Genomic DNA, 15,317 nt, shown 5'->3' with positions numbered 1-15,317 from the left:
CTGCTTCTCTTGAGTTTTAAATGTTCAGAGAGTTTCTGGGATGGTCAGTAAAATATTGAGCAGGAAAAACTGAGTAGATTTTTTAAAAATCCCCCCTTTTTCTCTCTTATAGGATTGTCTCTCTGTTGAGCAAGTTCCGACTTGGGTTCCATGAGGTGCATGTCCTTCCAGACATTAACCAGAAACCACGCCCTGAACAGTACGTTATTGCTACAGTTTTTGTCTTTGCCTCTTTCATTCTCTAGACGTGGTTCCTGTGTGTGTGTGTGTGTGTGTGTGTCTTGATTGTGGGTATATCCAGTGGTTAATAGGTCCATCAATGGCTATCCTCCATGAACTTATCCAGGTTTTTTTTAACCCAGTTATACATTTAGCTATTGTAACACCCTATGGCAATGAGTTCCACAGGTTAATTTGTGTGTTGTGTGAAAAAGCATTTTCTGTTGTTTGTATTAAACCTGCTGCCCATTAATTTCATTGGGTGACCTCAGTTTTTTGTATTGTAGGAAAGTATAAATAACACTTCTCTATTCACTTTCTCCTCACCATTTGTGCTTTTATAGCCCTCCGTCATATTCCACTTCAGTCACCACTTTTCTAAGCTGAACAGCCTTGATCTTTTTAGTCTCTCCTCATATGGAAGCCATTCCAGACCCTTGATGGTCTTTGTTGCCCTTCTCTGAACCTGTTCCAGTTCCATGATATCCTTTATGAAATGGGGGAACCAGACCTGCACCCAGTATTCAAGGTGTGGGTGAACCATGGATTTATATAGAGGCATTATGATATTTTCTGTCTTATTTTCTACCCCTTTCTTAATGGCTCTTAACATCCTATTAGCTTTCTTGATCACCGCTGTGCATTGAGCTGAAGTTTTCAGGGAACTATCCATGATGACTCAGACCTGACCAGCACTCTTGTTGATCCAGGATCTCTCTTCAGAAGACAGAAACAAACAACAGCCGCCATCTTTCTAATGGGATGCTTGCTGGCTTGCTCACAAACCCTAGCAGCATTTACCCAGTACAACAAATGTCAGAACAGAGCTCCTATCCTATCATGCTCTTTGTTTGTTTGCAGCATCAAGAGATTTGATGACCTGATCGCCCCCTTCAGGCTGAACGATGGGTTTAAGGACGAGGCCGTGGTGAATGAAATGAGGCGTGACTGCCCCTGGAAGATTTCTGATGAGGAGGTTAATAAAAACAAAGCAAAGGTAGGGACATGACCACTGCTATTGGGAGATTTCAACAGCTGGGCAAGGGAGAATACCTAGGAATTCTCATGTAAAGGATTTTCCTGACCTAATCCACGATTCAGAAAGCTTTTCTTGCTTCCAGGCTTTTCCAGGATCCCAATCCTGTAAGGTGCCGTGAGCGCCTCCTGTGGGTTGCTGAGCACCATCCGCTCCCAGTGAAATCACTACAAGGCAATAGCATTCAGCACCTTACAGGATTGGGCCCTTAATGATTTGGGAGCCCTCTGGGCTCCATCCTGCACCCACTGATGTCAATGGAAGTGTTGCTGTTGACTTCACTGGGTGCAGACTGGATCCTTCAAGAGCTCGTCTGCTGCTGTGGAGAACAGAGTGAGCTGCAGAGGGTTTTCATGCTGATTCCATGCTGAAGCAGTGGAAGGACCAAAGGGTTTGGAAGGAAACGGCTCTCAGGAGAGGTTAAGGGAGGCGGCATCGTTTGGCTGGAGACGAGGTCAGCAGGCAGACCGGGCTGACTTTAGGAATGCCCGGTGCTGGCAGCTAGGGGCCTCACCAGTAACCAGGGTGAGGTCATGGTTCATCCTTAATCCCATGCAGGGCCGGATTAACCTTTTGTGGGCCCGGCGCCAAACATATATGTGGACCCCATGGAGGCAATGGAGCATGGCGAGGGGCCAGCCAGAGGCAATGGGGCATGGCGTGGCAGGGGTGGCCCTGCTCCGCCCAATGCGAGGGCACTATTTACAAACCAGCAGTTCCCAGACGCACAGTGGCCTGCCCAACCCTGTGCTGGCAACAAGCCCCTTCCCCTCAGGGGCAGGCCTATGCCGCACCACACAGCCCCCCCCCCCCCGCCCAACACTCCCCGACTCCCTATGGCCAGAGGCCCCTTGGACCCACTATGCCTAGCGCCCCCCCAGACCCACCCACAAATGCACAGGACCCTGCACAACACCACCCCTGCCCACAGCCCCAAGACAACTGCCCAGCACCCCCCATAGAACCCCCACTCCCTAGTGCCCCAACACACACAGATCCTCCCCACAGCTTCACAGCCCAGCAATCCCCCATACTCCCCACAGACCCACTCCCCCAAGCTCTGCCTCCTGGCCGCACTCACCAGCCCTCTGGGAGGCAACTGTGTCTCCCGGGCTGAGCCGGCAGTGCAGCCAGGGCTGGTCCCAGGGCTGGGAATCGCTCCGGCCCCTCGGGAGTGGCACGATTAGCCAGGCCAGGGCCTGCCCAGCTGGGCTCCCTCAAGACGCACTTGCCAGGAGGGTCCCAGCCAAGCCCTCCACACTGTTTCCCCCCCCCCACACACACACACACAGACACACACCTGGCCGAGACTGGCCAGTCTTCTGCACCAGTCCCAAGCGGCCCAGCTCTGGGGGGACAGGTGGGGGCCCACAGGTGGTGGGAAGCAGAGACTTCCCAGAGCTGGAGGTGCACTGGGATCTGAGCAGGGGGGGTGGGGCCAGGGAGCAGAGAGGAGCCCTTGGCCAGCCAGCGGGCGGGCCGAGAGGAGCAAGTGGTGGGTGGGGGGAGCCAGCGGGGTCTTGGGGCACAGGGCAAGCAGAGCAGGCCGGGGCCCCTTCTGAGCATGGGCCCGGCTCCATGACGCCACTGGAGCCATTGTAAACCCAGCACTGATCCCGTGGGACAGTCCCGAGTGTCACAGATCTCTCCTCTGTTTGGCAAACGACCACAGCCCTGCAGCATGGGCTCAGGACTCACTGAAGTCGATGGAATGACTCCCACTGGGGACGACGGGTGTTGAATCAGGGAAATCCACGGGCATTCCGGGGGGACGCTGCCTCATTGACTTTGTGCTGATGTGATTTTTACTTCTTGCTCCTTAGTCACTTCGCCAAGTGAGACTGAATGAGATTTTGCTGGATTACTCACGGGATGCTGCTCTCATAGCCATGTAAGTAACAGCAGCCTCCAGGGTGATCAGGGTCCATAATGTGCCTCTTATGTATTTTCTTCTCCAGCAAGTCAGTGTATTGATGGGCTGTTCTTGTTCTTGGATAGATTACTATGGAAACAGTCCCTTCAGTCTTCTTCCTTCTACATAATAACAACTAAGCAGACACTACCAGTCCATGTATTCCCACAAGTATACCCCCTTCTACGCAGCATTTGCAGAAAAGCCCACCGAAAAATACTAGTTTTCTACAGTGATGGCCTCATACACTATGAGTGATGTTGTTATAGGAGGTAGGGCTCAGGATCATTACTGTAGCATAATGCAATATTTTTTCAATTTGTTTGTACAATAGTGCAGCAGTTTGGAGCAGACCTAATTGTGTAGATTGGATAATTGCTCCTCTGATGATATAATCTCCACCTAGAAGGCCAGGTTCTCTGCTGCTCCAGAAGAGGGGAAGGGGCCACAAAAAAGCTGGTTGCAGCTCCCTGATTCAGGTTGGCTCGATGCTGGAACCTGTCCTGGCATAATTTAGAGCAGCCTCAAGGTTGCTTTAAACTATACCAGTTGGTAGAATCCCGTAAAAGGGCCAATCTCAGGCTCAGAATAGCTGGAATGCAACAGCATTCCAGTTGTATTGGCTTTGCCAAGGTGGTGTGTGGGAGTTGTGTAGGAGTGGGTTACTCTGGGTCTGTCACATGGCTGATGACTCCACATGGTGGGGGAATTCTCAACTGGGGAGGTCCATCCGCTTTCTGGCCCCTGTTTCACCTCCTGAGTGGTGCAAAAGGGCCAGATTTCACAACAAAATCTGGCCCATAAGGCCTATTGGGTGTAGTTTTGGAGGCTACATTCATATGGCCATAAACAGGCGAGCAGGTGTCCCTGTGTCAGTGATGCCCAGTTAGATTTTGACTCTTGTGAGACTGTCATTCATTCAGAAATCTTTTCAACCCTCCAGACAGTGTTGGTCACAAATGTGACACAGGAAGCCGAGCCCCTCTCCTGTCAAGGCCAGCTGACTGAATTCACTTAACTTTCTTCTGGTCCTTGCCTTGATTGTAAGAGCTACACGTCTGGAGCACTGAACTCCCCCCACAGCCTGTAGTCACAGGCCACCTAGTGACCAGTTGAGGAAACACAGCTCTTCATTTGTGAATGCTTGACATGACACAACCTATTCAGGGAACTGAATCTTAAACAGGGGCTGCCTATGGAAGCATCTGCAGCACAAGGACTGTTTATAGGGCGAGTCAAGTTTACCAGTTCTGCTCAGCTCCTCTGCTAGCAGAGATAGTACAAAGAAAGCAGAATTCAAAGTGAACAGGAATCAGTGTGGTGGACAGGACCCAGAAAGTTGGTGGCACGCAGTTGGTATGAGGTTTCAGAGTAGCAGCCATGTTAGTCTGTATTCGCGAAAAGACCAGGAGGACTTGTGGCACCTTAGAGACTAACCAATTTATTTGAGCATAAGCTTTCGTGAGCTATAGCTCACTTCATCGGATGCTGTAGCTCATGAAAGCTTATGCTCAAATAAATTGGTTAGTCTCTAAGGTGCCACAAGTCCTCCTGTTCTTTTCGTGTATGAGGTGGATCTATAATCTGCAAATCTATATGGACTCGTTACACAGGGAATAAAACTCTTCCAAGGCAAAAATAGATGCAAGGGTTTTCTCCTCCCCCCCTTTATACCTCTCTTGTTTTTGTTCTTCTCCTTTCCAGAACCTTGCCAATAGGCAGAAAGGGGCGATGCCCCAGCTCCCTCTATATGGCCTGGCTAGAAACCCTCTCGCAAGACCTGAGACCCCCAGTTATTCTGACCAGAGGAAACCAAGAAAATGTTCTGACGTTTTACTGCCAATAGAATGTGGTTGAATGCACGGTGGGTTGGGATGTGACTTTTTCAGGCCAGGTTTTGGCCTTGGAATGAACTCTTCCGGTTTTTCGGGTGCTAGTCACTGGTAAAAGCAAACTCTCCTGGTTTCAGCTGATGGCAACCATTGATAAAGGATTACTGATGGGAAATGACTAACACTGGTTTATACCAACTCTGCTCTCCCCCTCCTGAAAACTGATCTCGCTGATCCTAGTCTTTGCATATCCCGGGAGCGCCTTAATACCACCACATGCCAAATGTTGTATGGGGGGAATAATGTGTTCCTGAGTTCTCTAATGCAAATTCCTGGGTGGAACCTATTGGGCAACACAGAGGAGGCAGTAATGGGGGGAAAGATAGAGGTTTTACGTGGGGGTTTTCAAAGGTGCCTAAAAGATTTGGATGCCCAAATGAACTGGGCTTCCAGTTCCCCCAGATATCATCTGGCCCATTTATTTCCCATTAATTTGCTGAAAACGACCCTGTGATTCCAATCAGAATGTGACTGCTGGCTGTTAGAAGCTGGGAAATTTATCAAAGATTCTAGCCCCAATTGTATAGTAGCTGTATACTCCTTTGTCAGTGAAGGAAAGAGGCTGGTGAGAGAAGAGAAAGGGGGTGAGCGAAAACAGGAAGAAAAATTAATAGGGACGGGACTTGCCTTAGAATTTTGGGGAAGGAAAGGGAGACCCCACTGCATTACAATCCTGCACTGCAGCGTAGAGGATTGTGCCAATGACCACGCATTGCTCCAGGATGTTCTGCTGCTGTGTCAGCACATATTGTGTCTCCTTTGTCCCCACAAAGGAAACTGCACTGTTAAAAATCTGAACTGTTCCATTCTCATGACACTCAGTAAGTCAGGTTTACCGACCCTTAGTAAAGCTGAGGAAACTGAGGCAGAGAGGTTAAGTGAGAGGCCCAAGGCCACACTGTGAGTCACTAGCAGAGCTAGGATTAGAACTCCGCACTCTGACTCCCAGCCATTCCCTCATTCCTGCTGGCCACACTGCCTCCCTCATTATTATAGCCATTTTACAGCTGGCGATGCTGAGAGAGGTGATGTGATCTGCCAAAGGTCACACAACATGTCAGTGGCAGACTTCGGGTCTCCTGATCCCCAGGCCAGTTTTCTAATCAACCTTCTTCTAAGATACTGTCAGGGACAGATTTGGTTCAGAGTGAATGCTACGGGGAATGTGCTCACCATAGGGTTTGACAGTGATACTGCCATCCTCCCTGGTCGTGTTTGTTTCAATGACCTACCCTGACCCCAATCAAGCATTAGCGAGCGCGCTTGTCTGCCTTCCTTAGACCCCCACAGAACACTGGCGGGGGGTACATGAAACACGCCGCCCTGCAGTCCTCTCCTATTAAAAACGGGTATTAAGCTCGCAAAACCCATAGGCCTGTCGGGTGAGGGAAGGTGGCTGCCCATGTGTGAAATGAGGGGGGAAATGAGTGGCCCACAGTGGCAACTGATGCTTATTGTCTTCTACCATTTCCTTCCGGAGTGACACCTTGGCATTGCCCTGAGCCTTAGCTCTGTCTGGTGACACTGCATCACCTGGCCTGGCTGTCAGCACCTCGGCCTAAGGCTGTGTGAAATTCCCTGTTCTTGCTCCCACTGGTTCAGTTCTGCCCGCAGCAGCATGGTGGGAGCAGTGGTGAAGACAGGGGTCCGGAGTAACCCTGCTCAGGGCAAGGCAGCGTGATAGGATGCTTAAAACCCTGGCAGGTGCTGGTGCCTGTCCGCACTAGTGCTCCCATGTTTGAAACCACTGGTGAGACTGCTACCCAAGCGTCAGCAAAGCCTAGGTCACCCTGACCTTGGCATGGGTACCAGGCTCTGCTTTTCACAATGGCCATGGATTGTTTTCAGCCATGTGTGACGTGGGCAGCACAAATGGACTTCTCTCCAGTGCCGAGCCGGAGGCTGGTGTTTTTCCACCCAGTAAACTCTTCCATCATGGAGAAAAATCCCTCCCTCCCGGTACTTCAGAGACGTGAGTGACAGAGGCAGCCAGGCCAATTCATTTCTTGTCTTTGGGATGGTGAAAGGTGCTGGGCTGACCTGGAGACTGCAGTCCTGTCTTTCCTCAGAACAGGTAAAGCCTGGGCAGCAGCAATGGAGGCTTTCCACATGCTGGGTCTTAATTCGGACCAGCTGTCATGGTTCCATTTCCTTGGCCCTTTAAATCCTTGGCCTCACCTGCACATCCACCAATGTGATATATGCCATCATGTGCCAGCAATGCCCCTCTGCCATTTACATTGGTCAAACTGGACAGTCTCTACGTAAAAGAATAAATGGACACAAATCAGATGTCAAGAATGATAACATTCATAAACCAGTCGGAGAACACTTCAATCTCTCTGGTCACGCAATCACAGACATGAAGGTCGCTATCTTAAAACAAAAAAACTTCAAATCCAGACTCCAGCGAGAAACTGCTGAATTGGAATTCATTTGCAAATTGGATACTATTAATTTAGGCTTAAATAGAGACTGGGAGTGGCTAAGTCATTATGCAAGGTAGCCTATTTCCCCTTGTTTTTTCCTACCCCCGCCCCCAGATGTTCTGGTTTAACTTGGATTTAAACTTGGAGAGTGGTCAGTTTGGATGAGCTATTACCAGCAGGAGAGTGAGTTTGTGTGTGTATGGGGGTGGGGGGTGTATGTGTGAGAAAACCTGGATTTGTGCTGGAAATGGCCCACCTTGATTATCATGCACATTGTAGGGAGAGTGGTCACTTTGGATGAGCTATTACCAGCAGGATAGTGAGTTTGTGTGTGTGGTTTTTGGGAGGGGGGTGAGGGGGTGAGAGAACCTGGATTTATGCAGGAAATGGCCCAACTTGATTATCATGCACATTGTGTAGGTGCCACAAGTACTCCTTTTCTTATTGTGTAGAGAGTTGTCACTTTGGATGGGCTATCACCAGCAGGAGAGTGAATTTGTGTGGGGGGGTGGAGGGTGAGAAAACCTGGATTTGTGCTGGAAATGGCCCAACTTGATGATCATTTTAGATAAGCTATTACCAGCAGGACAGTGGGGTGGAAGGAGGTATTGTTTCATATTCTCTGTGTGTATATAAAGTCTGCTGCAGTTTCCACGGTATGCATACGATGAAGTGAGCTGTAGCTCACGAAAGCTCATGCTCAAATAAATTGGTTAGTCTCTAAGGTGCCACAAGTACTCCTTTTCTTTTTGCGAATACAGACTAACACGGCTGTTACTCTGAAATCTGCTGAGATTGTTATCCTTAAAGACCAGTTAGATTATGGAACAGCCTTTTCCACCATTGCATCAGAAAGCCAGAGGTAGGCAGGGCTTGATCCTGCCAGGTGCTGTGTGCTCTGGGGTGACCAGATGTCCCGATTTTTGGATCTTTTTCTTATATAGGCTCCTGTTACCCCCACCCCCACCCCATCCCGATTTTTCACACTTGCTGTCTGGTCACCCTAGCCATCCAGCAAAGCACTGAAGCATGTTAACAGAGTGACTCCCATGCTTAAAGCCAAGCATGTGCTTTAGTGGTATGCTGGACCAATGCCAGGGAGCTCAGCGTTGCATCAAAGGATGATGTGCTAAGTGCTAAGCAAAGTGCTATTTGCAGCGGATACATCTGCTAATGTGAGCACAGTCATTGAATCGGTTGCTAATTCTTCAGGAGAGAGGGAGGTTAGTGAGATGCCAGAGAGGATGGGCTGCTATGTTCAGCTTCCAGCCTGCCTGCTCCTCCTCAATGTCAGCCAACTATAATGTTGCTGGTCACGGGATCTGTTTTCAGGCCTCCCCTCCTCTTTAAACATCAGCCACCAGCAGGGCAGCTGGCCCCAGGCTCTATTTTGAGGCCCCAGTGATAAACTTCAGGTCCAGCAGTCAGGTGCAATGCTCTCTCCAAGTGCAACTGAAAGCACAAACTGCTCACGCCCTCTACAAATATTCCCACCCTCCCTTCCCAAGAACCCAATTCACAGTAGGACTAACGGCTGCCACAGGAGTCCTGGCTGTTTAAGTTCCTGGGACTTCCCCTCAAACCACTCCATCATCTGGTCTTTTTTTCTGATTGATGAAAGGTCACATGCACTTACCTATAGAGTTTATCTGTAGCAAACAATCCTTAGAGGATAAAAAGTCCCTTCAGCACACTAGGACAAACAAGGAGATCTATTTTCAAAATACATAGCAGATGTACAAGCATTTATATCCGGTGCATACCGCAGAAGACTCCAGTCAACATTAATATGCTCCCATCCTGTCCATTGTACATATAATGCATTGCAGCAGTGGAGAAATGCCAGCAGGTTTTGCATCTGTTGTTCTGGCAGGGTCTGGTGCCACTTTGAGTTGTGTCCCCTGGTCTGTGGGGAGCTTGCTTCCAATGATGAGCTTGGTGAGTCTGGGGCGTTGATTGAAGGCTAGAAGAGTGTTCTCTAGAACAGTCCTGCACCAATATCAACTTCCTGGACTCACGATCAGCTTCAGCAATGGAACATTACAAACAACCATGGACAAGAAACTCATGGATCACCACACCTACCTTCACAGATCCAGTAACCACCCCAAACACACCAAGAAATCTGTAATCTACAGCCAGGCATTCAGATAGCACAGAATATGCTCCAAGGAGAAATTCCAGGATACACACCTTAACACCACCTTTAGCGAACAAGGATGCTCCACCAGAGAAGTAGATCACATCATGGAACAGGTCACCCAAAGACCCCAAGAGAAACTACTTCAATATGGCCGGGGGGAGGAGAACCTCCGACCACACAGACCTCGTTGTCACCTGCCATATGGGGTATCATTAAACAATTACAACCCATCCTCAATGGGGACCACCAAATCTTTCCCAAACCCCCTCTTCTGGCCTTCAAACAGTCCCCCAACCTTGCCAAACTCATCATCAGACACAAGCTCCGCACAGACCAGGACCTAAGAACTTAAAGTAGTGCCCAGACCCTGCCATAGCAACAGATGCAAAACCTGCAGATGTCTCTCCACTGCTACAATGATCAACACCCTCCCACAACACACCTTTCACAATCCGTGGGTCCTCCTTCAGATGCCTGTAACAACATGTGGTATACCTCATACAGTGCACTAAATGTCTCAACTCTGTGGGTGAAACCCAGGATAATCACTGTGTTCTCGAATGAACTCACACAGAAACACGATAAAAGACAAAACATTCTGTCACTTATGGGTGTACGCTTTTCATACAACAATCACTCCATATCTGACCTCTCAGTTCTCCTCCTTAGGAGAAACCTGCACAACACTGTCAAAAGAAAAGCCTGGGAACTTACATTCATAACTTTGCTAAACACTAAAAATCATGGTCTTTAATGAAGACAATGGATTTATGGCTGATTACAACAATCTGTAACCCACTAGCTCCCCTTTTTTGCCCTTGGACTGCAGGGGTGTTAACTGGCCACCTCCCGTTGAATGGTCTCTTACTATATACGTTAACTACGCATGATAAACAATCTGTTCCACCTTGTATTTAGCTGTGACACTCTGAATGCCTTTCCCAGAACTGAAGAAGGGCTGTGTATTGCTCAAAAACTTGTCTCTTTCACCAAGAGAAGTTGGTCCAATAAAATATATGAACTCACCCACCTTGTCTCTCTAATATCCTGGGACTGGCATGGCTACAACAAGATTGCAAACCTTGATTCTGGCTTTTCCTCACTTTTGAGGGCTTGACTTTGCAACTTTAACCTTCTTTTAAGAGTGTGTGTGTGTGTGTGTGTGTGTGTGTGTGTGTGTGTAAATAATAATAAGTAAAATAAGGATAATGATTCTTCCATGCCTCCTGGGGTGCTTTGAGCCTGAATTCTTTACTGTTTGCCAAGTACTTTGAGATCCTTGGGTTGAAAGCCCTATGCAAGTGCAAAGTAACCTTAATATCTGTTGATGTTATAGGGCAGTCCTAATTCAGGCCATATCCCTTTGTCTTTAATTAGGTTTTTGCTGAATTACAATTGTCCAGTTGCACTGTACTTTTGAAAAGGGAACATCTTTTATTTCTAAGGGTTAGGATCTTGCATTAGCAGGAGTGTTGAAAGCAAGCTGATAATCTCACCCAAGGGACTTAATTCTGATGGATTTTACACCAGTAAACACTTTTGACTTCAGTGATTTAATCTTGATTTACTCCAGTGTAAGTGACATCAGAATAAGGCCAAGGAATGCAGCTGTATCACCACAAGCCTGGATTTCTGATCCATAAAGGCCCTTGTATTTTTGAACATCGGAGTTAATTGTACATTAGGGCATTTTGATCACATGCTGGTCACCCCATGTTTGCTAAGTTCCTTCCAAGTATGCATTACCACAGAACAGAGATGAAGCTAAGTATAGAATAATCACCGACGATACATGTTCTTGCTTTAGCTTAAAGTGCTCAGGATCATCAGCCTCTGGGACTGGCACACACGCGGCCAGATTTTCAGACGTGCCTACTCATTTTGGATCCCTCGATTCCTGGGAGCCCATCTTTCGACAGCTTGGGCTCGATATTCTGAGCAACTGAACACCCACAACCTGAGATGTCTCAAGATGGGCACCCAAAATCAGCGGCCACTTTTGAAAATGTTGGCCTCAGCCACTTTTTCACAGAGTCAAAGGACTAGTCCCTGTTCGCTCCTTTCCCCTACCTTGGCATCTGTTGAGGATGGGATAGAAAAGAGTTGAATGGAGCGTAGCTGCCTACAATTTTTGTGAGCACAGTACTTTCAAACCCTTCGGAGACTGCAGCCATATGCAGTAATATATTCAAATAGATGCATTGGGCTTGCAGCCTGGGAAATGCCAATGCTCCAGGCATTAATGAGAATAACACTTTGCTCTTACTTGGCACTTTATAACTTCAAAGAGCTTTACAGGTGTTAATTGATCTTTCATGGACACAGCATGGATCCTTTCATGGGCAAAACTCTACCTGACATTGACAACTGGACTGCTGTTATCATGCAGGACTTCATGGTGAGAGGCCCTTCCCCAGGTGCTTGGGGAGATGGAGGGCATGGGGAGCCTTTCCCCATCGCATACCCCATCCAAGAACTAATCACAGTCTCAGACCATCACAGACTCTCTCTGTGCACCTCTAGGAGCCCACGTTGTCCCAAGGGGGTAGGCAGTGATGAGGAAGAAGTGGGGCCATGGCTCTTCCCCGCCTCCTACACTGGATCACAGAGGAGACCAGCCATTCTGGGGGACCAGGCTGTTCTGCACAGTGGGGAGTGCAAGAAGAAATTGTGTCTGAATCCCTCCCCAAGCCCAGCACGGGGCAGTGCAGCTCCATATTGCCTCTCTACTCAGGCCAGTGCCCCGGTGGCGTGATCTAGCCCCTAAAGGAACTCTACAACCGATGTAAATCAGTTTCTCTGAGAATCCCTCCCTCCCATATCTTAGTTTTTTGGAACTTGTGGAAGCAGCGAAGAATCGGATCCAGGATTAATTTGTTTAAAATGTAACAGAATTATATAAAGTTCAAGTGTGTCATCCCCTTCACTCCGTGCCTGATCACAGCCTTTGAAAAATGCATTTGCCACCAAGGGAAGCAAACAATCAGTGGATGTGTGGGCCTCCTCTCTCTAATCACAAGGCAGAAGAGCGTGCTTTGGAGACTGCAGGACCCACTGTGATAGAAAGCACAGATGTTTGAACAAACACCCTGCAGAATCAGGGACATCAAAAGAACCATACACCTGACTCACTAGCTGACTGAACAAGATGTCACTCTAACTCAGCTTCAAACTTCCTGGAGCTGACAGCTCTTTCTTTGGGCTCTGACTGATCCAATAAAGACCCACAGTTCCATCTGCAGCTGGACATGGTGAGAACCATTCTGTTGGTTGCTCCTGCATGGTTTAGGAGTGCTGCCTTTTGGTGTGGTGTGAAAAAGGGAGAGCTGGTTTTTTTTTATAGATATCTATTTAAAAAGAAGCTTAAAAAACACCAGCTGCCAGCCACAGCTTCTCCAAGGTCTAAATCATTGTGTGAAGGCTTGAATCCAACCCTTGGGATCCTTATATAGTGGAACTGGAAGGACATCTCTTTCCTAGCAGCACTGAGTTCTTCCTTGTGTCCTTTACCAGCCAGACATGTTTATGGCTTTCCCTGCCTTTGTCCTCTAGCCCTCTCTGATGCTTAGGCTGTGGCCTTTTCTACCATTGCCAGGTCAGGAGTCTGTATCATGCTAAAAGGCTAAAATGCCATTCTGCTGTTGTACACATCCATATGATCTGGTTAGATTCAACTCTGGTTCCAAATTTACTTCTCGTTGTGGAGGTGGTCACAGGAATTCTGTAGCAAAGAAAGGGCTTAGTAATGCACCGCAGTATGAGAGCAGTTTTTGGGCTCTGGGAACAAACGGAAAGGTCTGGTTGCTATATTTAGTACTTTCCTGTTGACTTTGTGATCCAAGACATGATTATTTGGGCATGTAAGGGCACGGAGCATGCTCAGCTGCAGAGCATTCCCAAGGCATAGAGATCCAGGGGTTCTGCCGCAACACTGCCGAATTGGACATGTGCTCAGTCCCTGTGGGACATATGCTGGGCATGCCTTTGTCATATGCTCTGAGTGACAATGGACTGGCTGTCCATATTACTTACATGTTACTAGCCAACCGCATCTTCCTTACTCACACTTTTGCTGAGTCTGCTCGTGAACAGCTAGATCACACAGCCGACACCCCTGGGGGACTTTATTACAGAGATGGTCCGGAGCTGTGACGTTTGCATCCACAGCCACTCTTTTCCAAAGACAGAAAGGCTGCACTGGAGGCAATCCTATGGAGAATGAGAGGATGTGTTACAAACTCAGAAGCTACCCAGAAGGAGAAGTGACACCCAGAAGGGGGAGGAAAGGCCAACAAGAGGAGCCTCTCTGCAAAGCAGAGCTAACTCAAGGAGGAAGAGGACAGAGTGAGAGGAGAGACACCAGGGCCAATTGGAAAAAGAATCACCATGGGGAGGTGACCTCCAAATCCTCAGAGGCGTTACCCTGGAGAAGAAGGAGAGCTCATGGGATGCTTGCGGTCCATATATAATAACAATATAGCCATACAGAATAAGAACCATAAAGAATAATATGCCAGCCCTGCTCCTTTCCTTCCCCCCACAGAAAATCCAGTGCTTCTAAACACAACAATACAGCCTCTGTACTTGCCTTTAGGATGGAGTTATCCTATTATCCCTTGATCATCCTGTGCTGCATCTCCTGACCGGTGGCAAGGTGGAACAAAATGCAGAGTGAGAGACAGGGCTATTCTCTCATGCAGAGAGAACATCTGAGGGATCCCCAATATCCTACTCCCATGACTTGGCCAGGGTCCTGACTCCCCTCTGCCCAAGAACCTGCCCAGAGAAAGGAAAAAACCGAATGGTGGGAGGTTTCAAATGACATTCCAAACTGTCCGAGAAACATCTAGGGCAGGAGCAGGGCAGGAGGAAGGTGGGATCTGGCCTCGGCAAGTGCTCAGCCCTCTGTCCCTCAAACTTATGTTCGAGTTTAATCTTGATTGCAGAAAAGGCATGGTGACTTCCATTGTTTGCATAGTTCATGGGTCAGTGGAAAGCTGAACACAGTGTGGAGGAAATGACAGCCACTTATTGAAACCGCACAGGAAAATTCTGACAATAAGCTTGGGACTAATCTCTTCAAATCCCAAAGACCCTACACTAGACACAGACACCCCACCCACAAGATCCACTCCTAACATTTGGATGGTCCTGTGTGCCAACGCTGCATTGTAAAAATCTTGCTTTGGGCCTTTACAAGGTGTGCCCCTTTAAATTCCTGATCATATTGGTCTCTCCTGCCAAGCCCTCTTCCACTTCCAGCTAGAAGGTAGGTGCTAGGGGTGCTCAGCCAGCTACACCAGGAACAAAACCAGAGCAACAGCTGGTTCTGCTAGAGTTTTACGGCCAAATCCTCAGCAGGCGGTAACTGTCCTAGCTCCATTGACTTCTTTTTGCATCACCTGAGGATCAGGTTCTTGGGTTGCATCACTGCAGCATTTTCCTTCCTCCTTACTTCCCAGGAGAGGGCATGGAGTCCAACTACTGATCAGGACTGGAAAAGCCAAAACCTTCCTGCTTATGGGAGAGGCGGGCAGAAACTTATTAGCTGGTTGACAGGGGCAGGGTGACTAAAGAACAGCAGTTCTCCTCCAGCAGCTAAACTGATCCTGCTGCTTTGGTACCCCTGGATGGTGCTATACAATGCAGGGCATCCATCTGCATCCTTTGTCTCTAGAAGCTACTC

The 15,317-nt window shown here is 48.4% G+C and overlaps 1 protein-coding gene across 2 annotated transcripts in view; it reads left to right on the top strand.

Moving 5' to 3' along the window:
* The window catches only part of SLC12A3 (solute carrier family 12 member 3), a 36,555-nt gene extending 31,381 nt beyond the window's left edge, over nucleotides 1–5,174 (top strand). For both annotated transcript variants that reach the window (XM_048816728.2, XM_048816727.2), the window contains 4 exons: nucleotides 113–199; nucleotides 1,081–1,216; nucleotides 3,079–3,146; nucleotides 4,872–5,174. In XM_048816728.2, the coding sequence (XP_048672685.2) occupies nucleotides 113–199; nucleotides 1,081–1,216; nucleotides 3,079–3,146; nucleotides 4,872–5,013 (433 nt within the window). In that variant the 3' untranslated portion in view covers nucleotides 5,014–5,174. The remainder of the gene's footprint in view (nucleotides 1–112; nucleotides 200–1,080; nucleotides 1,217–3,078; nucleotides 3,147–4,871) is intronic.
* Nucleotides 5,175–15,317: the final 10,143 nt, after the last annotated feature.

Source organism: Caretta caretta, chromosome 12 (genome assembly GCF_965140235.1).
Source record: "Caretta caretta isolate rCarCar2 chromosome 12, rCarCar1.hap1, whole genome shotgun sequence".
NCBI classification, from domain to species: domain Eukaryota; kingdom Metazoa; phylum Chordata; order Testudines; family Cheloniidae; genus Caretta; species Caretta caretta.
Note: the sequence above shows the minus strand (reverse complement) of the source record. Positions and strands in the feature narration are given on the sequence as shown.